The following is a 26,330-nucleotide window of genomic DNA, read 5'->3' on the forward strand; positions in this document are numbered from 1 at the left end:
GGGTGTGTGAGGGGAGTGAGGGTGTGTGAGGGTGAGTGAGGGTGAGTGAGTGTGATGAGGGTGTGTGAGGGTGAGTGAGGGTGTGTGAGGGTGAGTGAGGGTGAGTGAGGGTGTGTGAGGGTGAGTGAGGGTGAGTGAGGGTGTGTGAGGGTGGGTGAGGGTGAGTGAGGGTGTGTGAGGGTGGGTGAGGGTGGGTGAGGGTGAGTGAGGGTGTGTGAGGGTGAGTGAGGGTGAGTGAGGGTGTGTGAGGGTGTGTGAGGGTGAGTGAGGGTGAGTGAGGGTGGGTGAGGGTGAGTGAGGGTGTGTGAGGGTGTATGAGGGTGTATGAGGGTGGGTGAGGGTGGTGAGGGTGAGTGAGGGTGTGTGAGGGTGGGTGAGGGTGAGTGAGGGTGAGTGAGGGTGTGTGAGGGTGTGTGAGGGTGAGTGAGGGTGTGTGAGGGTGAGTGAGGGTGTGTGAGAGTGAGTGAGGGTGTGTGAGGGTGAGTGAGGGTGAGTGAGGGTGGGTGAGGGTGGGTGAGGGTGAGTGAGGGTGTGTGAGGGTGTGTGAGGGTGAGTGAGGGTGTGTGAGGGTGGGTGAGGGTGAGTGAGGGTGAGTGAGGGTGAGTGAGGGTGTGTGAGGGTGTGTGAGGGTGAGTGAGGGTGTGTGAGGGTGGGTGAGGGTGAGTGAGGGTGAGTGAGGGTAAGTGAGGGTGTGTGAGGGTGTGTGAGGGTGAGTGAGGGTGAGTGAGGGTGTGTGAGGGTGGGTGAGGGTGAGTGAGGGTAAGTGAGGGTGTGTGAGGGTGTGTGAGGGTGAGTGAGGGTGTGTGAGGGTGAGTGAGGGTGTGTGAGGGTGAGTGATGGCGAGAGAGTGAGTGATGTGAAGGCTGCAGTCCCGGGTCACGTTGTAGCCTCCATACCGCCTGTTCTCTCACCTTCTGTTTGACTTTGGTGCAAGAGGACAGTGTATCCTTACAGCTCTTGTGAATGGTCACATTACAGTCTGCGGAGAGAGAGAGAGAGACACGGTTAGAGTGCTGAAACAACAGGACAATATCTCCACACGGAAACACTGACCGGGCTGAAATCTGTCGGCCTGCCGCCAAACGGGCAGACGCAATGGCGGACCCCCGACTCCCCCCCACCCACCCTGCGATATTTAAATAGTCGTGACGGACTGCGTTTCCCCCCCGCCCCGATGATGTGGAGGGGGATGGGCAGTCTGTCCCCCCAGCAATAGCCCCAGCTGTCTGTGCACCACCTCCCCATAACAATTCAATGAATTACCCTCCCCCCAAAACACTTACCTAACCCACTGTTCCTCCCCTGCCCCAATAAAGTGCATGAACAATAAACTAATACCCTGCCCACCATCTCCGACACCAATAACCTTACTTTGCCCCCGCCCCCGGCTCTCCCCTCACTCCCGCACTGAAACGTAGGGGGGGGCAGACGACCAAAAGCTCGGTCAAAGAGTTCGGTTTTTAAGGAGCGTCTTAAAGGAGGAGAGAGAGAGAGAGAGAGACGGAGAGGTTTAGGGAGGGAATTCCGGAGATCCCAGGCAGCTGAAGGCACGGCCGCCAATGGTGGAGTGATGGGAATCGGGGGGACGGTCAAGAGGCCGGAATTGGAGGAGTACAGGGATCTCAGAGGGCTGTAGGGGCTGGAGGAGGTGACAGAGATAGGGAGGAAGTGAGGAAGGGATTTGAAAAGGAGAATGAGAATTTTAAAATGGAGGCGTTACTGGACCGGGGAGTCAGCGTTGGTCAGGGAGCACAGGCGGGGTGATGGGTGAACGGGACTCGGTCCGAGTTGGGACACAGGCAGCAGGGTTCGAGAGGAGCTGAGAACCGAGGAAGTGCCATCCCTCCAGCTCCTTTCCGCGACCCTTGGAATATGTTCCCGAGGCACCCCCTCAAACTTTGGGAATGTGGTGACTGCTTGTAAGGGCAGTAATTTAGCTGCGCTTTGCAGCTCGGCCTAAATCACCCCCGGCAACGGCACCACAGGCCGAGTGCCCTTCACTCGGCCTTCAAAAGGCCGCCATCGCTCCGAGCAGTTCAGTGGAGCGAGGCCTCATCTAATGAGCCCCTCGGGAGTGGGGGGGTTGGTGGGGTGGGGGCTGAGGAAGGGGGGGGGTAGGCCGGAGATGTGCAGAGACAGGTGGAGCAAGAGCTGACCCTGGGCCTCTCAGACCAGGGCTGCGGGTATGCGAACAGCTGTCGACAGGTGGCCTTTCTGTGGGCAGGGAAACCCGAGACCTCAGCATCTAAAACAAAGCTGGGCAGAGGGAAGCACGAGGCGACCTAGTTAAACAAAGGCCGGCACTGGGGGAGGGGAGGGAATGCTGGCACAAGCAAGGGTCCGGGAGCTGGGCCTGGCCTTCCTAACAGGCCGGCATTCCCCTCTCCTCCCAGGCACCCTCCGGAATTCTCCCGGAATCTCCAGCGCTTGGAGATGAATCTCTGGGACGCTGCCGGGATCAGAGAAAAATCACAGTGTTGAATAAATTATGTGGGGTTTTTTTTTTAGATCATTTTTTTTCTTGAACTCAATTCCGTTCGTTCTCGAAACGCCGGAAACGGCAATATCAGCCAATGGGGGTATCGAGGAGCCCGTGGTGTTTTCTGATTGGCCGCGAGGACGGGCATGCCGGGGAGGGGGCCAATGGCGTGAGTGTTGGGAGAGGAGACGTGCGGAAATCTGAGTCTGCATTCCGTCCCTGTCCCTCGGTGTTACCACAAGCTGGGCGACTCACGAGGGGTCACTCCACAAGCGTTTACAGGTGAGCAGTGGTCACTTAGAACTGGAGACTCGCTGGGGGAGGGGGAGCGAGGGGGAGGGGCAGGACGGTCAGCCGACCACCCTGCCACCACCATCTCTCAACCCTCGTCTTATAGGGGTACAGTGTGGGGTCGCACTCCCTCGCCTTAACTCAGAAGGTTGTGGGTTCCTGGTCCCTGCTCCAGAGGTTCAGACCCATAATCCAGGCCGACACCCACCCAGTGCCAGTGTGCAGTCCAGTCCGGAGATCGTTACTCCCGGGTGCGGAGTCCGCTTCGGGATCCCTCACTCCCGGTGCGGAGTCCGGTTTGGGATCCCTCACTCCAGGTACAGAGTCCAGTTTGGGATCCCTCACTCCCGTCGTGGAGTCCGGTCTGGGATCCTTCACTCCGGGTACAGAGTCCAGTTTGGGATCCCTCACTCCGGGCGTGGAGTCCGATTCGGGATCCCTCACTCCGGGTACAGAGTCCAGTTTGGGATCCCTCACTCCCGGCGTGGAGTCCGGTTTGGGATCCCTCACTCCGGGTACAGAGTCCAGTTTGGGATCCCTCACTCCCGGTGCGGAGTCTGGTTTGGGATCCCTCACTCCGGGTACAGAGTCCAGTTCGGGATCCCTCACTCCGGGTACAGAGTCCAGTTTGGGATCCCTCAGTCCGGGTACAGAGTCCAGTTTGGGATCCCTCACTCCGGGCGTGGAGTCCGATTCGGGATCCCTCACTCCGGGTACAGAGTCCAGTTTGGGATCCCTCACTCCCGGTGCGGAGTCTGGTTTGGGATCCCTCACTCCGGGTACAGAGTCCAGTTCGGGATCCCTCACTCCGGGTACAGAGTCCAGTTTGGGATCCCTCACTCCGGGCGTGGAGTCCGATTCGGGATCCCTCACTCCCGGCGTGGAGTCCGGTTCGGGATCCCTCAGTCCATGTGCGGAGTCCAGTTTGGGATCCCTCACTCCGGGCGTGGAGTCCGATTCGGGATCCCTCACTCCCGGCGTGGAGTCCGGTTCGGGATCCCTCAGTCCATGTGCGGAGTCCAGTTTGGGATCCCCCACTCCGGGCGTGGAGTCCGAGTCGGGATCCCTCACTCCGGGTACAGAGTCCAGTTTGGGATCCCTCACTCCCGGCGTGGAGTCCGGTTTGGGATCCCTCACTCCGGGTACAGAGTCCAGTTTGGGATCCCTCACTCCCGGTGCGGAGTCTGGTTTGGGATCCCTCACTCCGGGTACAGAGTCCAGTTCGGGATCCCTCACTCCGGGTACAGAGTCCAGTTTGGGATCCCTCAGTCCGGGTACAGAGTCCAGTTTGGGATCCCTCACTCCGGGCGTGGAGTCCGATTCGGGATCCCTCACTCCGGGTACAGAGTCCAGTTTGGGATCCCTCACTCCCGGTGCGGAGTCTGGTTCGGGATCCCTCACTCCCGGCGTGGAGTCCGGTTCGGGATCCCTCAGTCCATGTGCGGAGTCCAGTTTGGGATCCCTCACTCCCGGTGCGGAGTCTGGTTTGGGATCCCTCACTCCGGGTACAGAGTCCAGTTCGGGATCCCTCACTCCGGGCGTGGAGTCCGATTCGGGATCCCTCACTCCGGGTACAGAGTCCAGTTTGGGATCCCTCACTCCCGGTGCGGAGTCTGGTTTGGGATCCCTCACTCCGGGTACAGAGTCCAGTTCGGGATCCCTCACTCCGGGCGTGGAGTCCGGTTCGGGATCCCTCAGTCCATGTGCGGAGTCCAGTTTGGGATCCCTCACTCCCGGTGCGGAGTCTGGTTCGGGATCCCTCACTCCCGGCGTGGAGTCCGGTTCGGGATCCCTCAGTCCATGTGCGGAGTCCAGTTTGGATTCCTCACTCCCGTCGTGGAGTCCGGTCTGGGATCCTTCACTCCGGGTACAGAGTCCAGTTTGGGATCCCTCACTCCGGGCGTGGAGTCCGATTCGGGATCCCTCACTCCGGGTACAGAGTCCAGTTTGGGATCCCTCACTCCGGGCGTGGAGTCCGATTCGGGATCCCTCACTCCGGGTACAGAGTCCAGTTTGGGATCCCTCACTCCCGGTGCGGAGTCTGGTTTGGGATCCCTCACTCCGGGTACAGAGTCCAGTTCGGGATCCCTCACTCCAGGCGTGGAGTCCGGTTCGGGATCCCTCAGTCCATGTGCGGAGTCCAGTTTGGGATCCCTCACTCCCGGTGCGGAGTCTGGTTCGGGATCCCTCACTCCCGGCGTGGAGTCCGGTTCGGGATCCCTCAGTCCATGTGCGGAGTCCAGTTTGGGATCCCTCACTCCCGGTGCGGAGTCTGGTTTGGGATCCCTCACTCCGGGTACAGAGTCCAGTTCGGGATCCCTCACTCCGGGTACAGAGTCCAGTTTGGGATCCCTCACTCCGGGCGTGGAGTCCGATTCGGGATCCCTCACTCCGGGTACAGAGTCCAGTTTGGGATCCCTCACTCCCGGTGCGGAGTCTGGTTTGGGATCCCTCACTCCGGGTACAGAGTCCAGTTCGGAATCCCTCACTCCGGGCGTGGAGTCCGGTTCGGGATCCCTCAGTCCATGTGCGGAGTCCAGTTTGGGATCCCTCACTCCGGGCGTGGAGTCCGATTCGGGATCCCTCAGTCCGGGTGCGGAGTCCGATTCGGGATCTCTCACTCCCGGCGTGGAGTCCGGTTCGGGATCCCTCAGTCCGGGTGCGGAGTCCAGTTTGGGATCCCTCACTCCGGGCGTGGAGTCCGGTTCGGGATCCCTCAGTCCGGGTGCGGAGTCCAGTTTGGGATCCCTCACTCCCGGTGCGGAGTCTGGTTTGGGATCCCTCACTCCCGGCGTGGAGTCCGGTTCGGGATCCCTCAGTCCATGTGCGGAGTCCAGTTTGGGATCCCTCACTCCGGGCGTGGAATCCGGTTCGGGATCTGTCACTCCCGGTGCGGAGGCCGGTATGGGATCCCTCACTCCGGGTGTGGAATCCGGTTCGGGATCTGTCACTCCCGGTGCGGAGGCCGGTATGGGATCCCTCACTCCGGGTGCGGAGTCCGGTTGGGGATCTGTCACTCCGGGTGCGGAGGCCGGTATGGGATCCCTCACTCCGGGTGCGGAGTCCGGTTGGGGATCTGTCACTCCGGGTGCGGAGTCCGGTTCGGGAGCTGCAGTTCACTGACACGTTGCAAACGGCAGCTGTCTCCCATTGGACACTGGCCAAGATTCAGACAGTGGAATGGTGGCTGTGAATCAAACTGCTGATGCACAACGGGGAATTTAGTTACCGTTTGATATGAGCAAGGCAAGTCTGCAACTCGAAAAGCATTAAAATACTGAGCATTCAAACCTGGAGATAACCATTGTTAAAACAGATTCAGGGCCTGGGTAAACAGCCCGAGGTATCCCAGTTTCATTATCTGGCAGCTCTTTATTCAGATAGCCTCTGGCTGGAAGACACACAGCTGAGCAGAAATATATCCCCATTGTCAGGGGAGTGAAATTCAGACTGCAAAAGAGAGAGAGAGAAAGAGACAGAGAGAGACAGAGAAATGGGGAGAGAGGGACGGGGAGCACGAGAGAGGGTCAGAGATGGGGAGAGAAAGAGCGAGATGTGAAGAGGAAGAGAGCTGGGGAGAAAGAGAGCGCGAGAGAGACGATGGGAGAGAGAGAGAGAGGGAGATGGAGAGAGGGAGTGAGAACGAGAGAGACAGAGTCAGAGAGACGGAGAGAGAGAGAGATGGGGAGAGAGAGACAAGAGACAGAGCCATGGGGAGAGAGTGAGGAGGGAAAGGGAGAGAGGGAAAGAGACGAGGAGAGGGAGAAAGACAAAGACAGAGAACTGGGCAGAGAGAGAAGAGAGAGACGGAGAGAGAGAGAGCTGGGGAGAGGGAAAGAGATGGGGGGAGCAGGGAGAAGGAGAGATGGGGAGAGGCAGAGGGAGAGAGAGAGAGACGGAGAGAGTGAGAGGGAGATGGAGAGAGGGAGACGGGGAGAGGGAGAGTGAGTTGTTGTGATCTGGAACGCGCTGCCTGAAAGGGCGGTGGAAGCAGATTCAATAGTAACTTTCAAAAGGGGAATTGGATAAATAGTTGTGCGCAGACACTGGGCCTTGTCCAAAGCTAGAATGAGGTCAGTTCCTGTTGTGTTTAACTGAAACCTGGGACTATTCTGAGAGCAGGGCCTTTAGGTAGTCAGTGAGGGAGTGGAACAGTTCCCCCTTTCTGTCAGACAATTTCAAACGGCTACGACTATAAATAAATATTGTGTTATGCAGTCATCAGGCCCATCCTGTGGGGGAGGGGAGGTAGAGGCTAATGGAAGGAGAGTTACTTTTTCATAAAACAGGAAGAGAGGGTTTACCAGAATAGAACACTGGGCTGAGAAACTTGCCTAGGCTCCGATTCGGAGACAAACCGTGTTCAGTCAGTGCTGTTCCCAGGAGAATCATCCAGGGAAAGGCCAGGATTCTTCAAAGCAGCAGGTCCGGAGCCCGGACACACACACAAACACAAACACACACACACAAGCACACACACACACAAGCACACAAACACACACACACACACAAACACACACACACACACACACACAAACACACACACACACACACACAAACACACACACACACACAAACACACACAAACACACACAAACACACACACAAACACACACACACAAACACACACACACAAACACACACACACAAACACACACACACAAACACAGACACACAAACACACACACAAACACACACACATAAACACAAACACACACAAACACAGACACACAAACACACACACAAACACAAACACACACACACAAACACAAACACACACAAACACACAAACACAGACACACAAACACAAACACACACACAAACACACACACAAACACACACACAAACACAAACACACACACACAAACACACACACAAACACACACACACACACACAAACACAAACAACTAACAAACACACACACACAAACACACACACACAAACGCGCACACACACAAACACACACACACACAAACACAAACACACACACACACAAACACAAACACACACACACAAACACAAACACACACACACAAACACACACACAAACACACATACAAACACACACACAAACACACACACACACAAACACATACACAAATACACACACACACACACAAACACACACAAACAGGCTCGGACACACACACAAACGCACACACACAGGCTCGGACACACACACAAACGCACACACAGGCTCGCACACATAAACACACACAAACGCACACACAGGCTCGGACACACACAAACACACACACAAACACACACACACAAACACACACACACAAACACACACACGGGCTCGGACACACACACAAACACACACACAGGCTTGGACACACACACAAACACACACAAACACACACACAGGCTCGGACACACACACAAACACACACACACACAATCACACACACACACTCACACACAGGCTCGGACACACACACAAACGCACACACACACACAAACACAGGCTTGGACACAAACACAAACACAGGTTCACACACACACAGGCTCGGACACACAATCCAGAGAAGTGTGAGGTAATGCATTTGGGGAGGACAAACAAAGTGAGGGAATACACAATAGACGGGAGGGTATTGAGAGGGGTAGAAGAAGTGAGAGACATTGGAGTACATGTCCACAGGTCCCTGAAGGTGGCAGGACAGGTGGATAGAGTGGTGAAGAAGGAATATGGAATGCTTTCCTTTATTGGCCGAGGTATGAAATACAAAAGCAGGGATGTAATGCTGGAACTGTATAAAATGCTGGTTAGGCCACAGCTGGAGTATTGCGTACAGTTCTGGTCACCACATTACAGGAAGGACAGAATCTGGAGAGGATAGAGGCGATTGACAAGAATGTTGCCAGGGATTGAAAGTTGCAACTACGAGGAAAGATTGGATCGGCACACACACAAACACACACAAACGCATACACAGGCTCGGACACACACACAAACACACACACAGGCTCGGACACACACACAAACACACACACAGGCTCGGACACACATACAAACACACACAAACACACACACACACGCACACACAGGCTCGGACACACACACAAACACACACACAGGCTCGGACGCACATAGAAACACACACACACACACACATGCACACACAGGCTCGGACACACACACAAACACACACACACACAGGCTCACACACACACACACAAACACAGGCTCACACACACACAAACACACACACAGGCTCACACACACACACACAAACACAGGCTCGGACACACACACAAACACACACACACAGGCTCGGACATACAAACACACACAAACGCACACACAGGCTCGGACACACACACAAACACACACACAGGCTCGGACACACATACAAACACACACAAACACACACACACATGCACACACAGGCTCGGACACACACACAAACACACACACAGGCTCGGACGCACATAGAAACACACACACACACACATGCACACACAGGCTCGGACACACACACAAACACACACACACACAGGCTCAGACACACACACACAAACACAGGCTCAGACACACACAAACACAGGCTCAGACACACACAAACACAAACACAGGCTCACACACACACACACACACAAACATACACACACACACACACAAACACACACACAAACACACACTCACACACAAACACAGGCTCGGACACACACAAAGGCTCTGACACACAGGCTCGGACACACACACAAACACACACAAATGCACACACAGGCTCGGACACACACACAAATGCACACACAGGCTCGGACACACACACAAACACACACACAGGCTCGGACACACACACAAACACACACACACAAACACAAACACAGGCTCGGACACACACACAACCCTTAGAACAGATGAGGCTGAGGGGTGACTTAATTGAGGTGTACAAAATTATGAGGGGCCTAGATAGAGTAGACAGGAAGGACCTGTTTCCCCTAGCGGAGAGGTCAATTACCAGGGGGAACAGATTTAAGGTGATTGGTAGAAGGATTAGAGGGGACATGAGGAAAAACTTTTTCACCCAGAGGGCGGTGGGAGTCTGGAATTCACTGCCAGGAATGGTGGTGGAGGCAGAAACCATCATTCTTTTACAAGGTACCTGCACCTGAAATGCTGTAACCTGCAAGGCTACGGACAGGGGCTGGAAGGTGAGGTTAGAACGGGCTGCTCGTTTTTTCCAGCCAGCACGGACACGATGGGCTGAACGGCCTCCTTCTGTGCCGTAATTGTGCTATGGTTCGACACGGGCACCCGGGCCTCGAGCCCCGAATCAGACACGCACACACACACACACACACACACCAGAGACAGGCTGACTGGCCTCTCCTTTTAATCCCCCTCCCTCGCCCTCGACCCCGGCTCGATAGGACAGATTTCAAAGCCACCCCCTCCCCCCCGCTCCGTGCACCCACCCCCCCTCTCTCTGGGCTTGTCCCCCATCCCCCCTCCCCTCACTGAGGGTCTGGTGAAGCCTGCCACGAGGGCGAAGGTTTTGGGAGTGGGGTAGGTGCCCTCGAGACAGGCACCTGGGTAAGAGCAATGAGCAGGAGGAGCAGAGCCTTGAAACACAAGGAGAGGGGGGGATGGGGGAGGGTAGGGGGAGGAGAAAGGATTAGGGACCATCACGGTGAGCTGTTGTGACAGGCCCAGCAAGTGGGTCGGTTGAGAATGCAGGCATATCTCGCCCTCACTTGTGCTCACTCACGTCCTCTCCCAGACTGCAGGCCACTCGTGCACAGGCCCCAGGCTGCTGTTTATATTAGCTCAAACACAGCCGAACCTGCCACTCCAAAAAAAACACGCTCCCAACACAAACTACTCCACTTGGCTGCAGAGGCAACACAGAACTGGATTGGACTGCAGTACTGTCTAAACTGGAGTAGTCAGCCACGAAAGAGAGGAGGGAGAGAGAGAGTGAGAGAGAGAGATAGTGTGTGAGAGAGAGAGAGATAGAGACAGGGGAGAAAGAGAGAGAAATAGCGTGGGGAGAGAGAGAGAGATAGTGGGAGAGAGGGAGAGATAGTGAGAGAGAGAGAGAGATAGTGGAGAGAGAGAGAAATAGTGTGGGAGAGAGAGAGAGAGAAATAGCATGGGGAGAGAGAGAGAGACAGAGACAGGGAGAGAGAGAGAAATAGCGTGGGGGAGAGAGAGAGAGAGAGAGAGATAGTGGGAGAGAGGGAGAGATAGTGAGAGAGAGAGAGAGAGATAGTGGGAGAGAGAGAGAGAATAGCGTGGGGGACAGAGAGAGAGACAGAGACAGGGGAGAGAGAGAGAGAAATAGCGTGGGGAGAGAGAGAGAGATAGTGGGAGAGAGGGAGAGATAGTGAGAGAGAGAGAGAGAGAGAGATAGTGGAGAGAGAGAGAGAAATAGCGTGGGGGAGAGAGAGAGAGACAGAGACAGGGGAGAGAGAGAGAGAAATAGCATGGGGAGAGAGAGAGATAGTGGGAGAGAGAGAGAGATAGTGAGAGAGAGAGAGAGATAGTGAGAGAGGGAGAGACAGGGGGGAGAGTGAGAGAAATAGCGTGGGGGATAGAGAGATAGTGGGAGAGAGAGATAGTCGGGGAGAGAGAAAGTGAGCGAGGGAGATTGTGTGAGAGAGAAACAGAGATGGGGGGGAAGAGAGAGTGAGAGACACAGCGTGGGGGAGAAAGAGATAGTGGGAGAGGGAGACAGTGGGAGAGAGATAATGGGGGTGAGAGAGAGAGAGACGGGAGGAGGGAGTGAGAGAGGGGGAGTGGGAGGTAGAGGGGGGAGAGAGAGCGAAGGGGGAGAGGTGGTGGAGAAGGGAGGGGAGGGGCAGAGAGAGGGGGGAGAGGGCGGGGAGAGAGAGAAGTAGAGACGGTGGTGGGGGGTGAGGTCGGATTGAGCAGTGCCTCTGGATTGTGCCTCTGTCGGAGGCACTCATTGTGGGAGCTCTCGGACCCGGGGCTGGGTGTCCGTGTGTGTCAGACACCAGTGTCTGTTACTGGGCTACGACCCCCACGGACATCCGGAGCCCAGTGGCTCCTTATCCAGAGGTGGCAGGCTTCATGTGAGAGGAGAGTGTCTGACAGACACACACACACACACACATACACACGCCATCTCGGAGGGTTGTAGGGGCTGGAGGACGTTACAGAGATAGGAGGGGTGAGGGGCCACGGAGGGATTTGAAATGAGGGTGAGAATTTCAAAATTGTGACCGGACCGGGAGCCAGTGTAGGTCAGCGAGCACGGGCGGTGATGGGCGAGCAGGACTCAGTGCGAGTTGGGACACGGCGGCAGCAGAGTTTTGGATGGGTGGACACACGGAGACGGCAGGACCCGCTGGCTGCTGATCCCCGAGACTGCACCGCCCCGCAACCCCGCACAACTCAGGCTCAGTTGAGGAGCTTCGGCACAGGCCCAGGTGGAGCCTGGGGCCTACCCGCTCCAGTTAGAGACGTCGGCCAATTAAATGTTGCCTCTTTGGGGCACAGTCGCCAGCAGACTGCTCGCCTGTGAAGGTTTACACTTCAAGAAAAAAATAGCAGCACGGGTGTCAGGGCCTGAAGAAACGGACAGCGGTTACAGGCTGCTATGTGCAGTGGAAAGGAGGAACTATCAAACAGCCTCACCTACAATGCACTCCAGTCCCTGCGGTGCCCACCGGTCGCGGAAGGCCTCAAGCGTACCGGCGGACACCGCATGCTCCTTCTCCAGGGACACCCGGCGCGGACGTAACCACGGAAGAGGGGCAGGCAATCGGGGAGGATGGACCCCCGACGGCCCGCAGCCTGGACCTGTGAATTGCCAGCTTGGCCAGGCCCAGGAGCAGACCGACGAGGAGATCCTCCTCCCGGCCCAAGCCCCTCCGCACCGGGTGCCCAAAGATCAGGAGCGTGGGACTGAAGTGCAGCCAGAATTTGAGGAGCAGCCCCTTCAGATACTCAAAGAGGGGCTGCAACCTCGCACACTCCGTATAAATGTGGAACACGGACTCGTCCAGGCCGCAGAAAGTACAGGCTCTCCCGAGCCCCCTCGCCACCTGCAGTGAGGGGCGTCCCGGGGGCTTCGGCTACTCCTCCGCCCGCCGGTCCGTCCCCGGTGTCGGCCGCCCGGACAGCTGAGGCGCTCTCCTCCGCTGGCGGGGGAGCGCCCTGACTGGGAGTGTTTGATGGGGGACAGTGTAGAGGGAGCTTTACTCTGTATCTAACCCCCTGTGCTGTACCTTTTCCCAGCAGTAATACGTGTCTCCTCCCGGAATGACCTCGCTGGGATGTAATGCGGATTGTTTACAGTGAGGAAACTTCTCAGAACAATTTGCCTCGGCCAATTTACACAGGAAATTGGCCTGAAAGCTGTCATTTTGTGGTTGAGTGTTTCACCAAGAGGGGAAGTTGATCCGTTAATTGCACATCTGTCCCGCAAACCCCACCCCGCATTTGAAGGAGATCCTCTCCACAGCAGTCACGTGCGGTGGGGGGCGGCGGGGTGGGCGGGGGGGGGGCGCCATTGTGAGCCCGTGATCGAAACGCTGTACAACATGCACGGGAGACGACACGGGGATGGACGTGTCAGGCGGCCAACGGCGGGGGCGGGGCGGAGGCAGCTCACGTGACGGAACCTCTCGGGGCTACCCAGCATGCAGCTGGCCCGGCACATGGCGCCCGCCTTCGCTTTCGCTCCCCCACCCCGAGGCCTTGAAGGCCGCAGGCTCCGTGCCCAGCCTTTCATTTGTTGAGCTTCCTGGATGAGTGTGGGGGGGGGGGGGGGGGGTGGGGGTGGGGGAGTGGAGTGAGAGGCAACGTAATTTGCTCCCCCGAAGCGCAGCCCAACGAGCCCCGCCTGGAGCGGGCTTGAGGACCGGAGGTGATGCCTCTTACAGTCGAATAGCAGACTGTCACTGGCTCCTGAGGAATCAGGGCCTCCGTGGGGGGAGGGGAAATGGGGGTGGAAAGTTGGAACTGGTACGGCTGGAAAAAAATCAGCATTAAAAACTTGCTGCTTCCGCCTCCGGTCGAGAAGCCTAAGTGGTAGGCCGCAGTTGTCAAGACAGATTTAGCTCTGTGCAGAGCGCAGCCGCCACCACCCTCCACCCCCCAGCCCCAGCGGAAGCCAGTGCAGGGCTGACTATCGAAAAGCCCACACACTGAAACCAAAGGGTTAATGCCGTCTGCAAAACCACCTCCGAAACACAACAGTTAGTCTGTGCTGCGGACTGCAGGCCGAGCACGTCACAGTACCGCTTTCACATCCTCTCATAACTGTTTATGGAAGCTGGGAGCGAGGTGTCAGGAGTTACAAGCAGCCTGCTGTCCCAGGCCCTGACACACAAACTTCAAACATCTGTGGTCAGGGAGGCAGTCAGAACTGGGCCAGCCAGCCAGGGTGAAAAGCAGCATTGTCTGAAAGACAGCAGCTGCAAATTAAGAGAGAGAGAGGGAGAGGGGAGAGAGAGAGAGAGACAGAGAGAGCGGGAGAGGAGAGAGAGGGGGAGAGAGTGAGGGGGAGGGGGGAAGAGGGGGAGGGGGAAGAGAGAGAGAAAGAGGGGGTACAGAGAGAGTGAGAGGGACAGAGAGTGAGGGGGAGGGGGGGAGGGGAGGGGGAGAGAGAGAGAGGGGGGGGTGAGAGAGTGAGGGGGAGAGGGGGAAGAGAGAGAATGAGGGGGAGAGGGGGGAGAGAGAGAGACAGAGAGAGGGGGAGAGAGAGTGAGGGGGAGGGGGGGAAGAGAGAGAATGAGGGGGAGAGAGTGAGGGGGAGGGGGGAGAGAGAGAGGGGGAGAGACAGAGAAAGAGGGGGGAGTTGGTGAGATAGAGAAAGAGGGGGAGAGAGAGAAAGAGGGGGGAAAGAGAGAGGGAGAGGGGGGAGAGAGAGAGAGACAGAGAGAGCGGGAGAGGAGAGAGACGGGGAGAGAGAGTGAGGGGGAGAGAGAGTGAGGGGGAGAGAGAGAAAGAGAGAGGGGAGAGAGAGAAGGGTGGAGAGAAAGAGAGAAAGAGGGGGGAAAGAGAGAGAGAAAGAGGGGGAGAGAGAGCGAGGGAGAAAGAGAGAAGGGGGGAGAGAGAGAGAAAGATAAGAAGGGAAAGAGAAAGAGGGAGGGAGCAAGAGAGAAAGAGAGGAAGGCTGAGAGAGAGGGATGGAGAGAGACAGAGAGACGGGGGGAAGAGACAGAGGGAGCTGAAGAGGCAGAGAAGGGGGGAGAGAGAGAGGAGGGGAGAAGGAGAGGGAGGGGAGAGGGAGGGGAAGAGCAATGGGGGGGGGGGAACGAACAAGGGGAGGAGAAGCGAGTGACTGCAGAACAGATGGCGAGACTTTTCAATATATATTCACAAACATGCCTGCGAGAGTGAAAGAGAGAGATGGGGAGGAACTCTGCCATCTGGTCAGGAAGTTGGTACGAGGTGGAGACAGGAGGCTAACAGCAGAGCTTACAAAGGAGGCGGGCGAGGGGGGGGGGAGTCGGGGTTGCCTTGGAAACGAGCGTCAGGGAACCGAGCTCACTCGAGACTCCCACTCACATCATTTTAACACATTATCTGTGTGATCTTCGGCTCTGGGAAGCTGAACACCCCGCTGAGAGGGGACAGCTGGGGGCCTGAAGTCAGAGCGCTCGGTATAAACCCATGGGCCCAGGCCTTGACCGCGTGGCCTGGCGGCTCACCGGGCCCTGACAGCGCCCCCGCGTCGAGGCCCCACAGGGGAGTTCCGAAAGGGCCGGGCCTCGGAATGGGTCGCTGGCGGAGCGCTGACGGCCGACTGGAATGTTCCAGACCCAGCCTGGGCTCGGGCCGGAGACCCGTGACCTCGGCCGGCCCTGCTGCCTGATCTCAGTCGGCCAGGTCACCGCGCGGACCCCCAACGCTCGCGGGCCGCCTTGCGGAAATTTAAATGGAGGGCCCTCTCAAGGCCAGACCACAGGCCTGAGAGGGTGCCAGACGGGGCAGGCGGAGGCCGCTCAGCCCCTCGGGCCTGTCCCCCGCCTTGGTTCCGTGACGCTTAATCCCCCCTCACCCAACACAAAATCTATCCGTCTCGGTTTGGAAATTTCTACCTGCTCACCCCCTCCCCCCATCTCCCCAAGAAACCTCGACAGTATCGGCCTGGATATCCGTGATGCTGAACACACGAAGGTCGTTCTGCATCTGAGCGGAGAGGGCCGCAGATCCGAGGCAGAAAGAGACAGAAACAGGCCCATTAAAAACATGCCGGCCTCGAGCAAGCCTGCGGCTCCTCAATAAAAGTATCATGAGGAGCGGCCAATTATCTCAGTTCCGCCAGCCTCCTATCTTCAAGATTAAATTACGAAACAGGAAGGTGCAATTATGTTTGCTTAAACTCCATTTGGCATGAAATTCATTCCATTATTGCAGACGTCTGACAGGGCTTGATTACAGGCTCCGGCCTACCCAGATGGGCCTGTTATCACTGGCCCGGTCCCAATTCACCAACAACTCATTTAGTCCTGTTGCCAGGATCTTCAAGCGATGGAACAGCAGGTGTGCGGAGTAGGACTGATGCAGCAGGCTGAAACAGCCTGTCATAAACAATAGCCTCTTTCCATCACACTGGGGTACAGTATGGTGGGCACAGGTCTGTCAGTGTATAACACTGGGGTACAGTACTGGTGGGGACCGGTCTGTCACTGTATAACACTGGGGTACAGTACTGGTGGGGACAGATCTGTCACTGTATAACACTGGGGTACAGTCCTAATGGGGACAGGTCTGTCAGTGTCGAACACTGGGGTACAGTACTGGTGGGGACAGGTCTGTCACTGTATAACACTGGGGTATAGTACTGGTGGGGACAGGTCTGTCACTGCATAACACTGGGGTACAGTACTGGTGGGGACAGGTTTGTCAGTGTATAACAGTGGAGTACAGTACTGGTGGGGACAGGTCTGTCAGTGTATAACACTGGGGTACAGTACTGGTGGGGACAGGTTTGTCAGTGTATAACAGTGGAGTACAGTACTGGTGGGGACAGGTCCGTCAGTGTATAACACTGGGGTACAGTACTGGTGGGGACAGGTCTGTCAGTGTATAACACTGGGGTACAGGCCGAGTGGGGACAGGCCTGTCAGTGTATAACAATAGGGTACAGTACTGTTGGGGACAGGTGTGTCAATGTATAACACTGGGGTACAGTACTGGTGGGGACAGGTGTGTCACTGTATAACACTGGGGTACAGTACTGGTGGGGAGAGGTCTGTCACTGTATAACACTGTGGTACAGTACTGGTGGGGTCAGGTCTGTCACTGTATAACACTGGGGTACAGTACTGGTGGGGACAGGTCTGTCACTGTATAACACTGGGGTACAGTACTGTTGGGGACAGGTGTGTCAATGTATAACACTGTGGTACAGTACTGGTGGGGACAGGTCTGTCAGTGTATAACACTGGGGTACAGTACTGGTGGGGAGAGGTCTGTCACTGTATAACACTGGGGTACAGTACTGGTGGGGACACGTCTGTCACTGTATAACACTGGGGTACAGTACTGGTGGGGAGCGGTCTGTCAGTGTATAACACTGGGGTATAGTACTGGTGGGGTCAGGTCTGTCACTGTATAACACTGGGGTACAGTACTGGAGGGGACAGGTCTGTCACTGTATAACACTGGGGTACAGTACTGGTGGGGACAGGTGTGTCAATGTATAACACTGTGGTACAGTACTGGTGGGGACAGGTCTGTCAGTGTATAACAAAGGGGTACAGTACTGGTGTGGACAGGTCTGTCAGTGTATAACACTGGGGTACAGTACTGGTGGGGAGAGGTCTGTCACTGTATAACACTGTGGTACAGTACTGGTGGGGACAGGTCTGTCAGTGTATAACACTGGGGTACAGTACTGGTGGGGACAGGTCTGTCAGTGTATAACACTGTGGTACAGTACTGGTGGGGACAGGTCTGTCAGTGTATAACACTGGGGTACAGTACTGGTGTGGACAGGTCTGTCACTGTATAACACTGTGGTAGAGTACTGGTGGGGACAGGTCTGTCAGTGTATAACACTGGGGTACAGTACTGGTGGGGACAGGTCTGTCAGTGTATAACACTGGGGTACAGTACTGGTGGGGACAGGTCTGTCACTGTATAACAGTGGGGTACATTACTGGTGGGGACAGGACTGTCAATGTATAACACTGGGGTACTGTACTGGTGGGGACAGGTCTGTCAGTGTATCACACTGGGGTACAGTACTGGTGTGGACAGGTCTGTCAGTGTATAACACAGGGGTACAGTACTGGTGGGGAGAGGTCTGTCACTGTATAACACTGGGGTACAGTACTGGTGGGGACAGATCTGTCACTGTATAACACTGGGGTACAGTCCTAATGGGGACAGGTCTGTCAGTGTATAACACTGGGGTACAGTACTGGTGTGGACAGGTCTGTCAGTGTATAACACAGGGGTACAGTACTGGTGGGGACCGGTCTGTCACTGTATAACACTGGGGTACAGTACTGGTGGGGACAGATCTGTCACTGTATAACACTGGGGTACAGTCCTAATGGGGACAGGTCTGTCAGTGTCGAACACTGGGGTACAGTACTGGTGGGGACAGGTCTGTCACTGTATAACACTGGGGTATAGTACTGGTGGGGACAGGTCTGTCACTGCATAACACTGGGGTACAGTACTGGTGGGGACAGGTTTGTCAGTGTATAACAGTGGAGTACAGTACTGGTGGGGACAGGTCTGTCAGTGTATAACACTGGGGTACAGTACTGGTGGGGACAGGTTTGTCAGTGTATAACAGTGGAGTACAGTACTGGTGGGGACAGGTCCGTCAGTGTATAACACTGGGGTACAGTACTGGTGGGGACAGGTCTGTCAGTGTATAACACTGGGGTACAGGCCGAGTGGGGACAGGCCTGTCAGTGTATAACAATAGGGTACAGTACTGTTGGGGACAGGTGTGTCAATGTATAACACTGGGGTACAGTACTGGTGGGGACAGGTGTGTCACTGTATAACACTGGGGTACAGTACTGGTGGGGAGAGGTCTGTCACTGTATAACACTGTGGTACAGTACTGGTGGGGTCAGGTCTGTCACTGTATAACACTGGGGTACAGTACTGGTGGGGACAGGTCTGTCACTGTATAACACTGGGGTACAGTACTGTTGGGGACAGGTGTGTCAATGTATAACACTGTGGTACAGTACTGGTGGGGACAGGTCTGTCAGTGTATAACACTGGGGTACAGTACTGGTGGGGAGAGGTCTGTCACTGTATAACACTGGGGTACAGTACTGGTGGGGACACGTCTGTCACTGTATAACACTGGGGTACAGTACTGGTGGGGAGCGGTCTGTCAGTGTATAACACTGGGGTATAGTACTGGTGGGGTCAGGTCTGTCACTGTATAACACTGGGGTACAGTACTGGAGGGGACAGGTCTGTCACTGTATAACACTGGGGTACAGTACTGGTGGGGACAGGTGTGTCAATGTATAACACTGTGGTACAGTACTGGTGGGGACAGGTCTGTCAGTGTATAACACTGGGGTACAGTACTGGTGTGGACAGGTCTGTCAGTGTATAACACTGGGGTACAGTACTGGTGGGGAGAGGTCTGTCACTGTATAACACTGTGGTACAGTACTGGTGGGGACAGGTCTGTCAGTGTATAACACTGGGGTACAGTACTGGTGGGGACAGGTCTGTCAGTGTATAACACTGTGGTACAGTACTGGTGGGGACAGGTCTGTCAGTGTATAACACTGGGGTACAGTACTGGTGTGGACAGGTCTGTCACTGTATAACACTGTGGTAGAGTACTGGTGGGGACAGGTCTGTCAGTGTATAACACTGGGGTACAGTACTGGTGGGGACAGGTCTGTCAGTGTATAACACTGGGGTACAGTACTGGTGGGGACAGGTCTGTCACTGTATAACAGTGGGGTACATTACTGGTGGGGACAGGACTGTCAATGTATAACACTGGGGTACTGTACTGGTGGGGACAGGTCTGTCAGTGTATCACACTGGGGTACAGTACTGGTGTGGACAGGTCTGTCAGTGTATAACACAGGGGTACAGTACTGGTGGGGAGAGGTCTGTCACTGTATAACACTGTGGTACAGTACTGGTGGGGACAGGTCTGTCAGTGTATAACACTGGGGTACAGTACTGGTGTGGACAGGTCTGTCAGTGTATAACACTGGGGTACAGTACTGGTGGGGAGAGGTCTGTCACTGTATAACACTGTGGTACAGTACTGGTGGGGACAGGTCTGTCAGTGTATAACACTGGGGTACAGTACTGGTGGGGAGAGGTCTGTCACTGTATAACACTGTGGTACAGTACTGGTGGGGACAGGTCTGTCAGTGTATAACACTGGAGTACAGTACTGGTGGGGGACGGGTCTGTAAGTGTATAACACTGGGGGAAAGTACTGGTGGGGGACACGTCTGTCACTGTATAACACTGGGGTACAGCACTGGTGGGGACAGGTCTGTCAGTGTATAACACTGGAGTACAGTACTGGTGGGTACAGGTCTGTCAGTGTATAACACTGGGGTACAATACTGGTGGGGACAGGTCTGTTAGTGTATAACACTGTGATACAGTACTGGTGGGGACAGGTCTGTCAGTGTATAACACTGGGGTACAGTACTGGTGGGGACAGGTCTGTCAGTGTATAACAGTGGGGTACATTACTGGTGGGGACAGGTCTGTCAGTGTATAACACTGGGGTACAGTACTGGTGGGGACAGGTCTGTCACTGTATAACACTGGGTACAGTACTGGTGGGGGACACGTCTGTCAGTGTATAACACTGGGGTACAGTACTGGTGGGGGACACGTCTGTCAGTGTATAACACTGGGGTACAGCACTGGAGGGGACAGGTCTGTCAGTGTATAACACTGGAGTACAGTACTGGGGGGGGACGGGTCTGTCAGTGTATAATACTGGGGTACAGTACTGGTGGGGACTGGTCTGTCACTGTATAACAGTGGGGTACATTACTGGTGGGGACAGGTCTGTCAGTGTATAACAATAGGGTACAGTACTGGTGGGGACAGGTGTGTCACTGTATAACACTGGGGTACAGTACTGGTGGGGAGAGGTCTGTCACTGTATAACACTGTGGTACAGTACTGGTGGGGACAGGTGTGTCAATGTATAACACTGGGGTACAGTACTGGTGGGGACCAGTCTGTCAGTGTATAACACTGGGGTACAGTACTGGTGGGGTCAGGTCTGTCACTGTATAACACTGGGGTACAGTACTGATGGGGACAGGTGTGTCAATGTATAACACTGGGGTACAGTACTGGTGGGGACCAGTCTGTCAGTGTATAACACTGGGGTACAGTACTGGTGGGGTCAGGTCTGTCACTGTATAACACTGGGGTACAGTACTGATGGGGACAGGTGTGTCAATGTATAACACTGGGGTACAGTACTGGTGGGGACCAGTCTGTCAGTGTATAACACTGGGGTACAGTACGGGTGGGGACAGGTCTGTCACTGTATAACACTGGGGTACAGTACTGGTGGGGACAGGTCTGTCAGTGTATAACACTGGGGTACAGTACTGGTGGGGGACACGTCTGTCAGTGTATAACACTGGGGTACAGTACTGGTGGGGGACACGTCTGTCAGTGTATAACACTGGGGTACAGCACTGGAGGGGACAGGTCTGTCAGTGTATAACACTGGAGTACAGTACTGGGGGGGGACGGGTCTGTCAGTGTATAATACTGGGGTACAGTACTGGTGGGGACTGGTCTGTCACTGTATAACAGTGGGGTACATTACTGGTGGGGACAGGTCTGTCAGTGTATAACAATAGGGTACAGTACTGGTGGGGACAGGTGTGTCACTGTATAACACTGGGGTACAGTACTGGTGGGGAGAGGTCTGTCACTGTATAACACTGTGGTACAGTACTGGTGGGGACAGGTGTGTCAATGTATAACACTGGGGTACAGTACTGGTGGGGACCAGTCTGTCAGTGTATAACACTGGGGTACAGTACTGGTGGGGTCAGGTCTGTCACTGTATAACACTGGGGTACAGTACTGATGGGGACAGGTGTGTCAATGTATAACACTGGGGTACAGTACTGGTGGGGACCAGTCTGTCAGTGTATAACACTGGGGTACAGTACTGGTGGGGACAGGTCTGTCACTGTATAACACTGGGGTACAGTACTGTTGGGGACAGGTGTGTCAATGTATAACACTGTGGTACAGTCCTGGTGGGGACAGGTCTGTCACTGTATAACACTGTGGTACAGTACTGGTGGGGACAGGTCTGTCAGTGTATAACACTGGAGTACAGTACTGGTGGGGGACGGGTCTGTAAGTATATAACACTGGGGTACAGTCCTGGTGGGGACATGTCTGTCAGTGTATAACACTGGGGTACAGTACTGGTGGGGACAGGTCTGTCACTGTATAACACTGGGGTACAGTACTGGTGGGGGACACGTCTGTCAGTGTATAACACTGGGGTACAGTACTGGTGGGGACAGGTCTGTCGCTGAATATAACTGGGGTACAGTACTGGTGGGGACAGGTCTGTCAGTGTATAACACTGGGTTACAGTACTGGTGGGGGACACGTCTGTCAGTGTATAACACTGGGGTACAGTACTGGTGGGGACAGGTCTGTCACTGTATAACACTGGGGTACAGTACTGGTGGGGACGGGTCTGTCACTATATAACACTGGGGTACAGTACTGGTGGGGACAGGTCTGTCACTGTATAACACTGTGATACAGTACTGGAGGGGACAGGTCTGTCAGTGTATAACACTGGGGTACAGCACTGGTGTGTACAGCTCTGTCAGCGTATAACACTGAGGTACAGTGCTGGTGGGGACAGGTCTGTCAGTGTATAACACTGGGGTACAGTACTGGTGGGGACAGGTCTGTCACTGTATAACACTGGGGTACAGTACTGGTGGGGACAGGTCTGTCAGTGTATTACACTGGGGTACAGTACTGTTGGGGACAGGTCTGACAGTGTATAACACTGTGGCACAGTACTGGTGGCGGACAGGTCTGACAGTGTATAACACAGGGGTACAGTACTGGTGGGGACCGGTCTGTCACTGCATAACACTGGGGTACAGTACTGGTGGGGACAGATCTGTCTGTGTATAACACTGGGGTGCAGTACTGGTGGGGACGTGTCTGTCAGTGTATAACACTGGGGTACAGTACTGGTGGGGACAGTTTTGTCACTGTATAACACTGCGGTACAGAACTGGTAGGGACAGGTCTGTCAGTGTATAACACTGGGGTACAGTACTGTTGGGTACAGGTCTGTCAGTGTATAACACTGGGGTACAGTACTGGTGGGGACAGGTCTGTCACTGTATAACACTGGGGTACAGTACTGGTGGGGACAGGTCTGTCAGTGTATAACACTGGGGTACAGTACTGGTGGGGACAGTTTTGTCACTGTATAACACTGCGGTACAGAACTGGTAGGGACAGGTCTGTCACTGTATAACACTGCGGTACAGAACTGGTGGCGACAGGTCTGTCAGTGTATAACACTGGGGTACAGTACTGGTGGGGACAGGCCTGTCAGTGTATAACAATAGGGTACAGTACCGGTGAGGACAGGTCTGTCTGTGTATAACACTGGGTACAGGACTGGTGGGGACAGGTCTGTCACTGTATAACACTGGGGTACAGTACTGGTGGGGGACGGGACTGTCAGTGTATAACACTGGGGTACAGTACTGGTGGGGGGCACGTCTGTCAGTGTATAACACTGGGGTACAGCACTGGTGGGGACAGGTCTGTAAGTGTATAACACTGTGATACAGTACTGGTGGGGACAGGTCTGTCAGTGTATAACACTGTGATACAGTACTGGTGGGGGGCACGTCTGTCAGTGTATAACACTGGGGTACAGTACTGGTGAGGACAGGTCTGTCTGTGTATAACACTGGGTACAGGACTGGTGGGGACAGGTCTGTCACTGTATAACACTGGGGTACAGTACTGGTGGGGGACGGGACTGTCAGTGTATAACACTGGGGTACAGTACTGGTGGGGGGCACGTCTGTCAGTGTATAACACTGGGGTACAGCACTGGTGGGGACAGGTCTGTAAGTGTATAACACTGTGATACAGTACTGGTGGGGACAGGTCTGTCAGTGTATAACACTGTGATACAGTACTGGTGGGGGGCACGTCTGTCAGTGTATAACACTGGGGTACAGCACTGGTGGGGACAGGTCTGTAAGTGTATAACACTGGGGTACAGCACTGGTGGGGACAGGTCTGTCAGTGTATAACACTGTGATACAGTACTGGTGGGGGGCACGTCTGTCAGTGTATAACACTGGGGTACAGTACTGGTGGGGACAGGTCTGTCACTGTATAACACTGTGGTACAGTACTGGTGGGTACAGGTCTGTCAGTGTATAACACTGGGGTACAGTACTGGTGGGGACAGGTCTGTCACTGTATAACACTGTGGTACAGTACTGGTGGGTACAGGTCTGTCAGTGTATAACACTGGGGTACAGTACTGGTGGGGACAGGTCTGTCAGTGTATAACACTGGGGTACAGTACTGGTGGGGACAGGTCTGTCAGTGTATAACACTGGGGTACAGTACTGGTGAGGACAGGTCTGTAAGTGTATAACACTGTGGTACAGTACTGGTGGGGACAGGTCTGTCAGTGTATAACACTGGAGTACAGTACTGGAAGGGACAGGTCTGTCACTCTATAACACTGGGATACAGTACAGGTGGGGGACAGGTCTGTCAGTGTATAACACTGTGATACAGTACTGGTGGGGGGCACGTCTGTCAGTGTATAACACTGGGGTACAGTACTGGTGGGGACAGGTCTGTCAGTGTATAACACTGTGGTACAGTACTGGTGGGGACAGGTCTGTCACTGTATAACACTGTGGTACAGTACTGGTGGGTACAGGTCTGTCAGTGTATAACACTGGGGTACAGTACTGGTGGGGACAGGTCTGTCACTGTATAACACTGTGATGCAGTACTGGTGGGGGGCACGTCTGTCAGTGTATAACACTGGGGTACAGTACTGGTGGGGACAGGTCTGTCAGTGTATAACACTGTGGTACAGTACTGGTGGGGACAGGTCTGTCAGTGTATAACACTGGGGTACAGTACTGGTGGGGAGAGGTCTGTCACTGTATAACACTGTGGTACAGTACTGGTGGGGACAGGTCTGTCAGTGTATAACACTAGAGTACAGTACTGGTGGGGGACGGGTCTGTAAGTGTATAACACTGGGGGAAAGTACTGGTGGGGGACACGTCTGTCACTGTATAACACTGGGGTACAGCACTGGTGGGGACAGGTCTGTCAGTGTATAACACTGGAGTACAGTACTGGTGGGTACAGGTCTGTCAGCTTATAACACTGTGGTACAGTACTGGTGGGGACAGGTCTGTCAGTGTATAACACTGGGGTACAATACTGGTGGGGACAGGTCTGTTAGTGTATAACACTGGGGTACAGTACTGGTGGGGACAGGTCTGTCAGTGTATAACACTGGGGTACAGTACTGGTGGGGGACACGTCTGTCAGTGTATAACACTGGGGTACAGCACTGGTGGGGACAGGTCTGTCAGTGTATAACACTGGAGTACAGTACTGGGGGGGGACGGGTCTGTCAGTGTATAACACTGGGGTACAGTACTGGTGGGGACTGGTCTGTCACTGTATAACAGTGGGGTACATTACTGGTGGGGACAGGTCTGTCAGTGTATAACACTGGGGTACAGCACTGGTGGGGACAGGTCTGTCAGTGTATAACACTGGGGTACAGTACTGGTGGGGGACACGTCTGTCAGTGTATAACACTGGGGTACAGCACTGGTGGGGACAGGTCTGTCAGTGTATAACACTGGAGTACAGTACTGGGGGGGGGACGGGTCTGTCAGTGTATAACACTGGGGTACAGTACTGGTGGGGACAGGTCTGTCACTGTATAACACTGGGGTACAGTACTGGTGGGGACAGGTGTGTCAGTGTATAACACTGGGGTACAGTACTGGGGGGGAGAGGTCTGTCACTGTATAACACTGTGGTACAGTACTGGTGGGGACAGGTGTGTCAATGTATAACACTGGGGTACAGTACTGGTGGGGAGAGGTCTGTCACTGTATAACACTGTGGTACAGTACTGGTGGGGACAGGTGTGTCAATGTATAACACTGGGGTACAGTACTGGTGGGGACCGGTCTGTCAGTGTATAACACTGGGGTACAGTACTGGTGGGGTCAGGTCTGTCACTGTATAACACTGGGGTACAGTACTGGTGGGGACAGGTCTGTCACTGTATAACACTGGGGTATAGTACTGTTGGGGACAGGTGTGTCAATGTATAACACTGTGGTACAGTACTGGTGGGGACAGGTCTGTCAGTGTATAACACTGGGGTACAGTACTGGTGTGGACAGGTCTGTCAGTGTATAACACTGGGGTACAGTACTGGTGGGGAGAGGTCTGTCACTGTATAACACTGTGGTACAGTACTGGTGGGGGACGGGTCTGTAAGTGTATAACACTGGGGTACAGTCCTGGTGGGGACATGTCTGTCAGTGTATAACACTGGGGTA

At 54.8% G+C, this 26,330-nt stretch overlaps 1 protein-coding gene across 3 annotated transcripts in view; it reads right to left on the reverse strand.

Annotated features, from left to right (window-relative positions):
* Positions 1 to 26,330, reverse strand: part of LOC137356956 (rho guanine nucleotide exchange factor 2-like) — a 257,769-nt gene that overhangs the window by 17,209 nt on the left and 214,230 nt on the right. For all 3 annotated transcript variants that reach the window (XM_068022843.1, XM_068022845.1, XM_068022844.1), the window contains exon 10: positions 912 to 979. In XM_068022843.1, coding sequence (XP_067878944.1) covers positions 912 to 979 — 68 coding nt within the window. The remainder of the gene's footprint in view (positions 1 to 911; positions 980 to 26,330) is intronic.

Source organism: Heterodontus francisci, chromosome 46 (assembly GCF_036365525.1).
Source record: "Heterodontus francisci isolate sHetFra1 chromosome 46, sHetFra1.hap1, whole genome shotgun sequence".
In the NCBI taxonomy this organism is placed as follows: Eukaryota; Metazoa; Chordata; class Chondrichthyes; order Heterodontiformes; family Heterodontidae; genus Heterodontus; species Heterodontus francisci.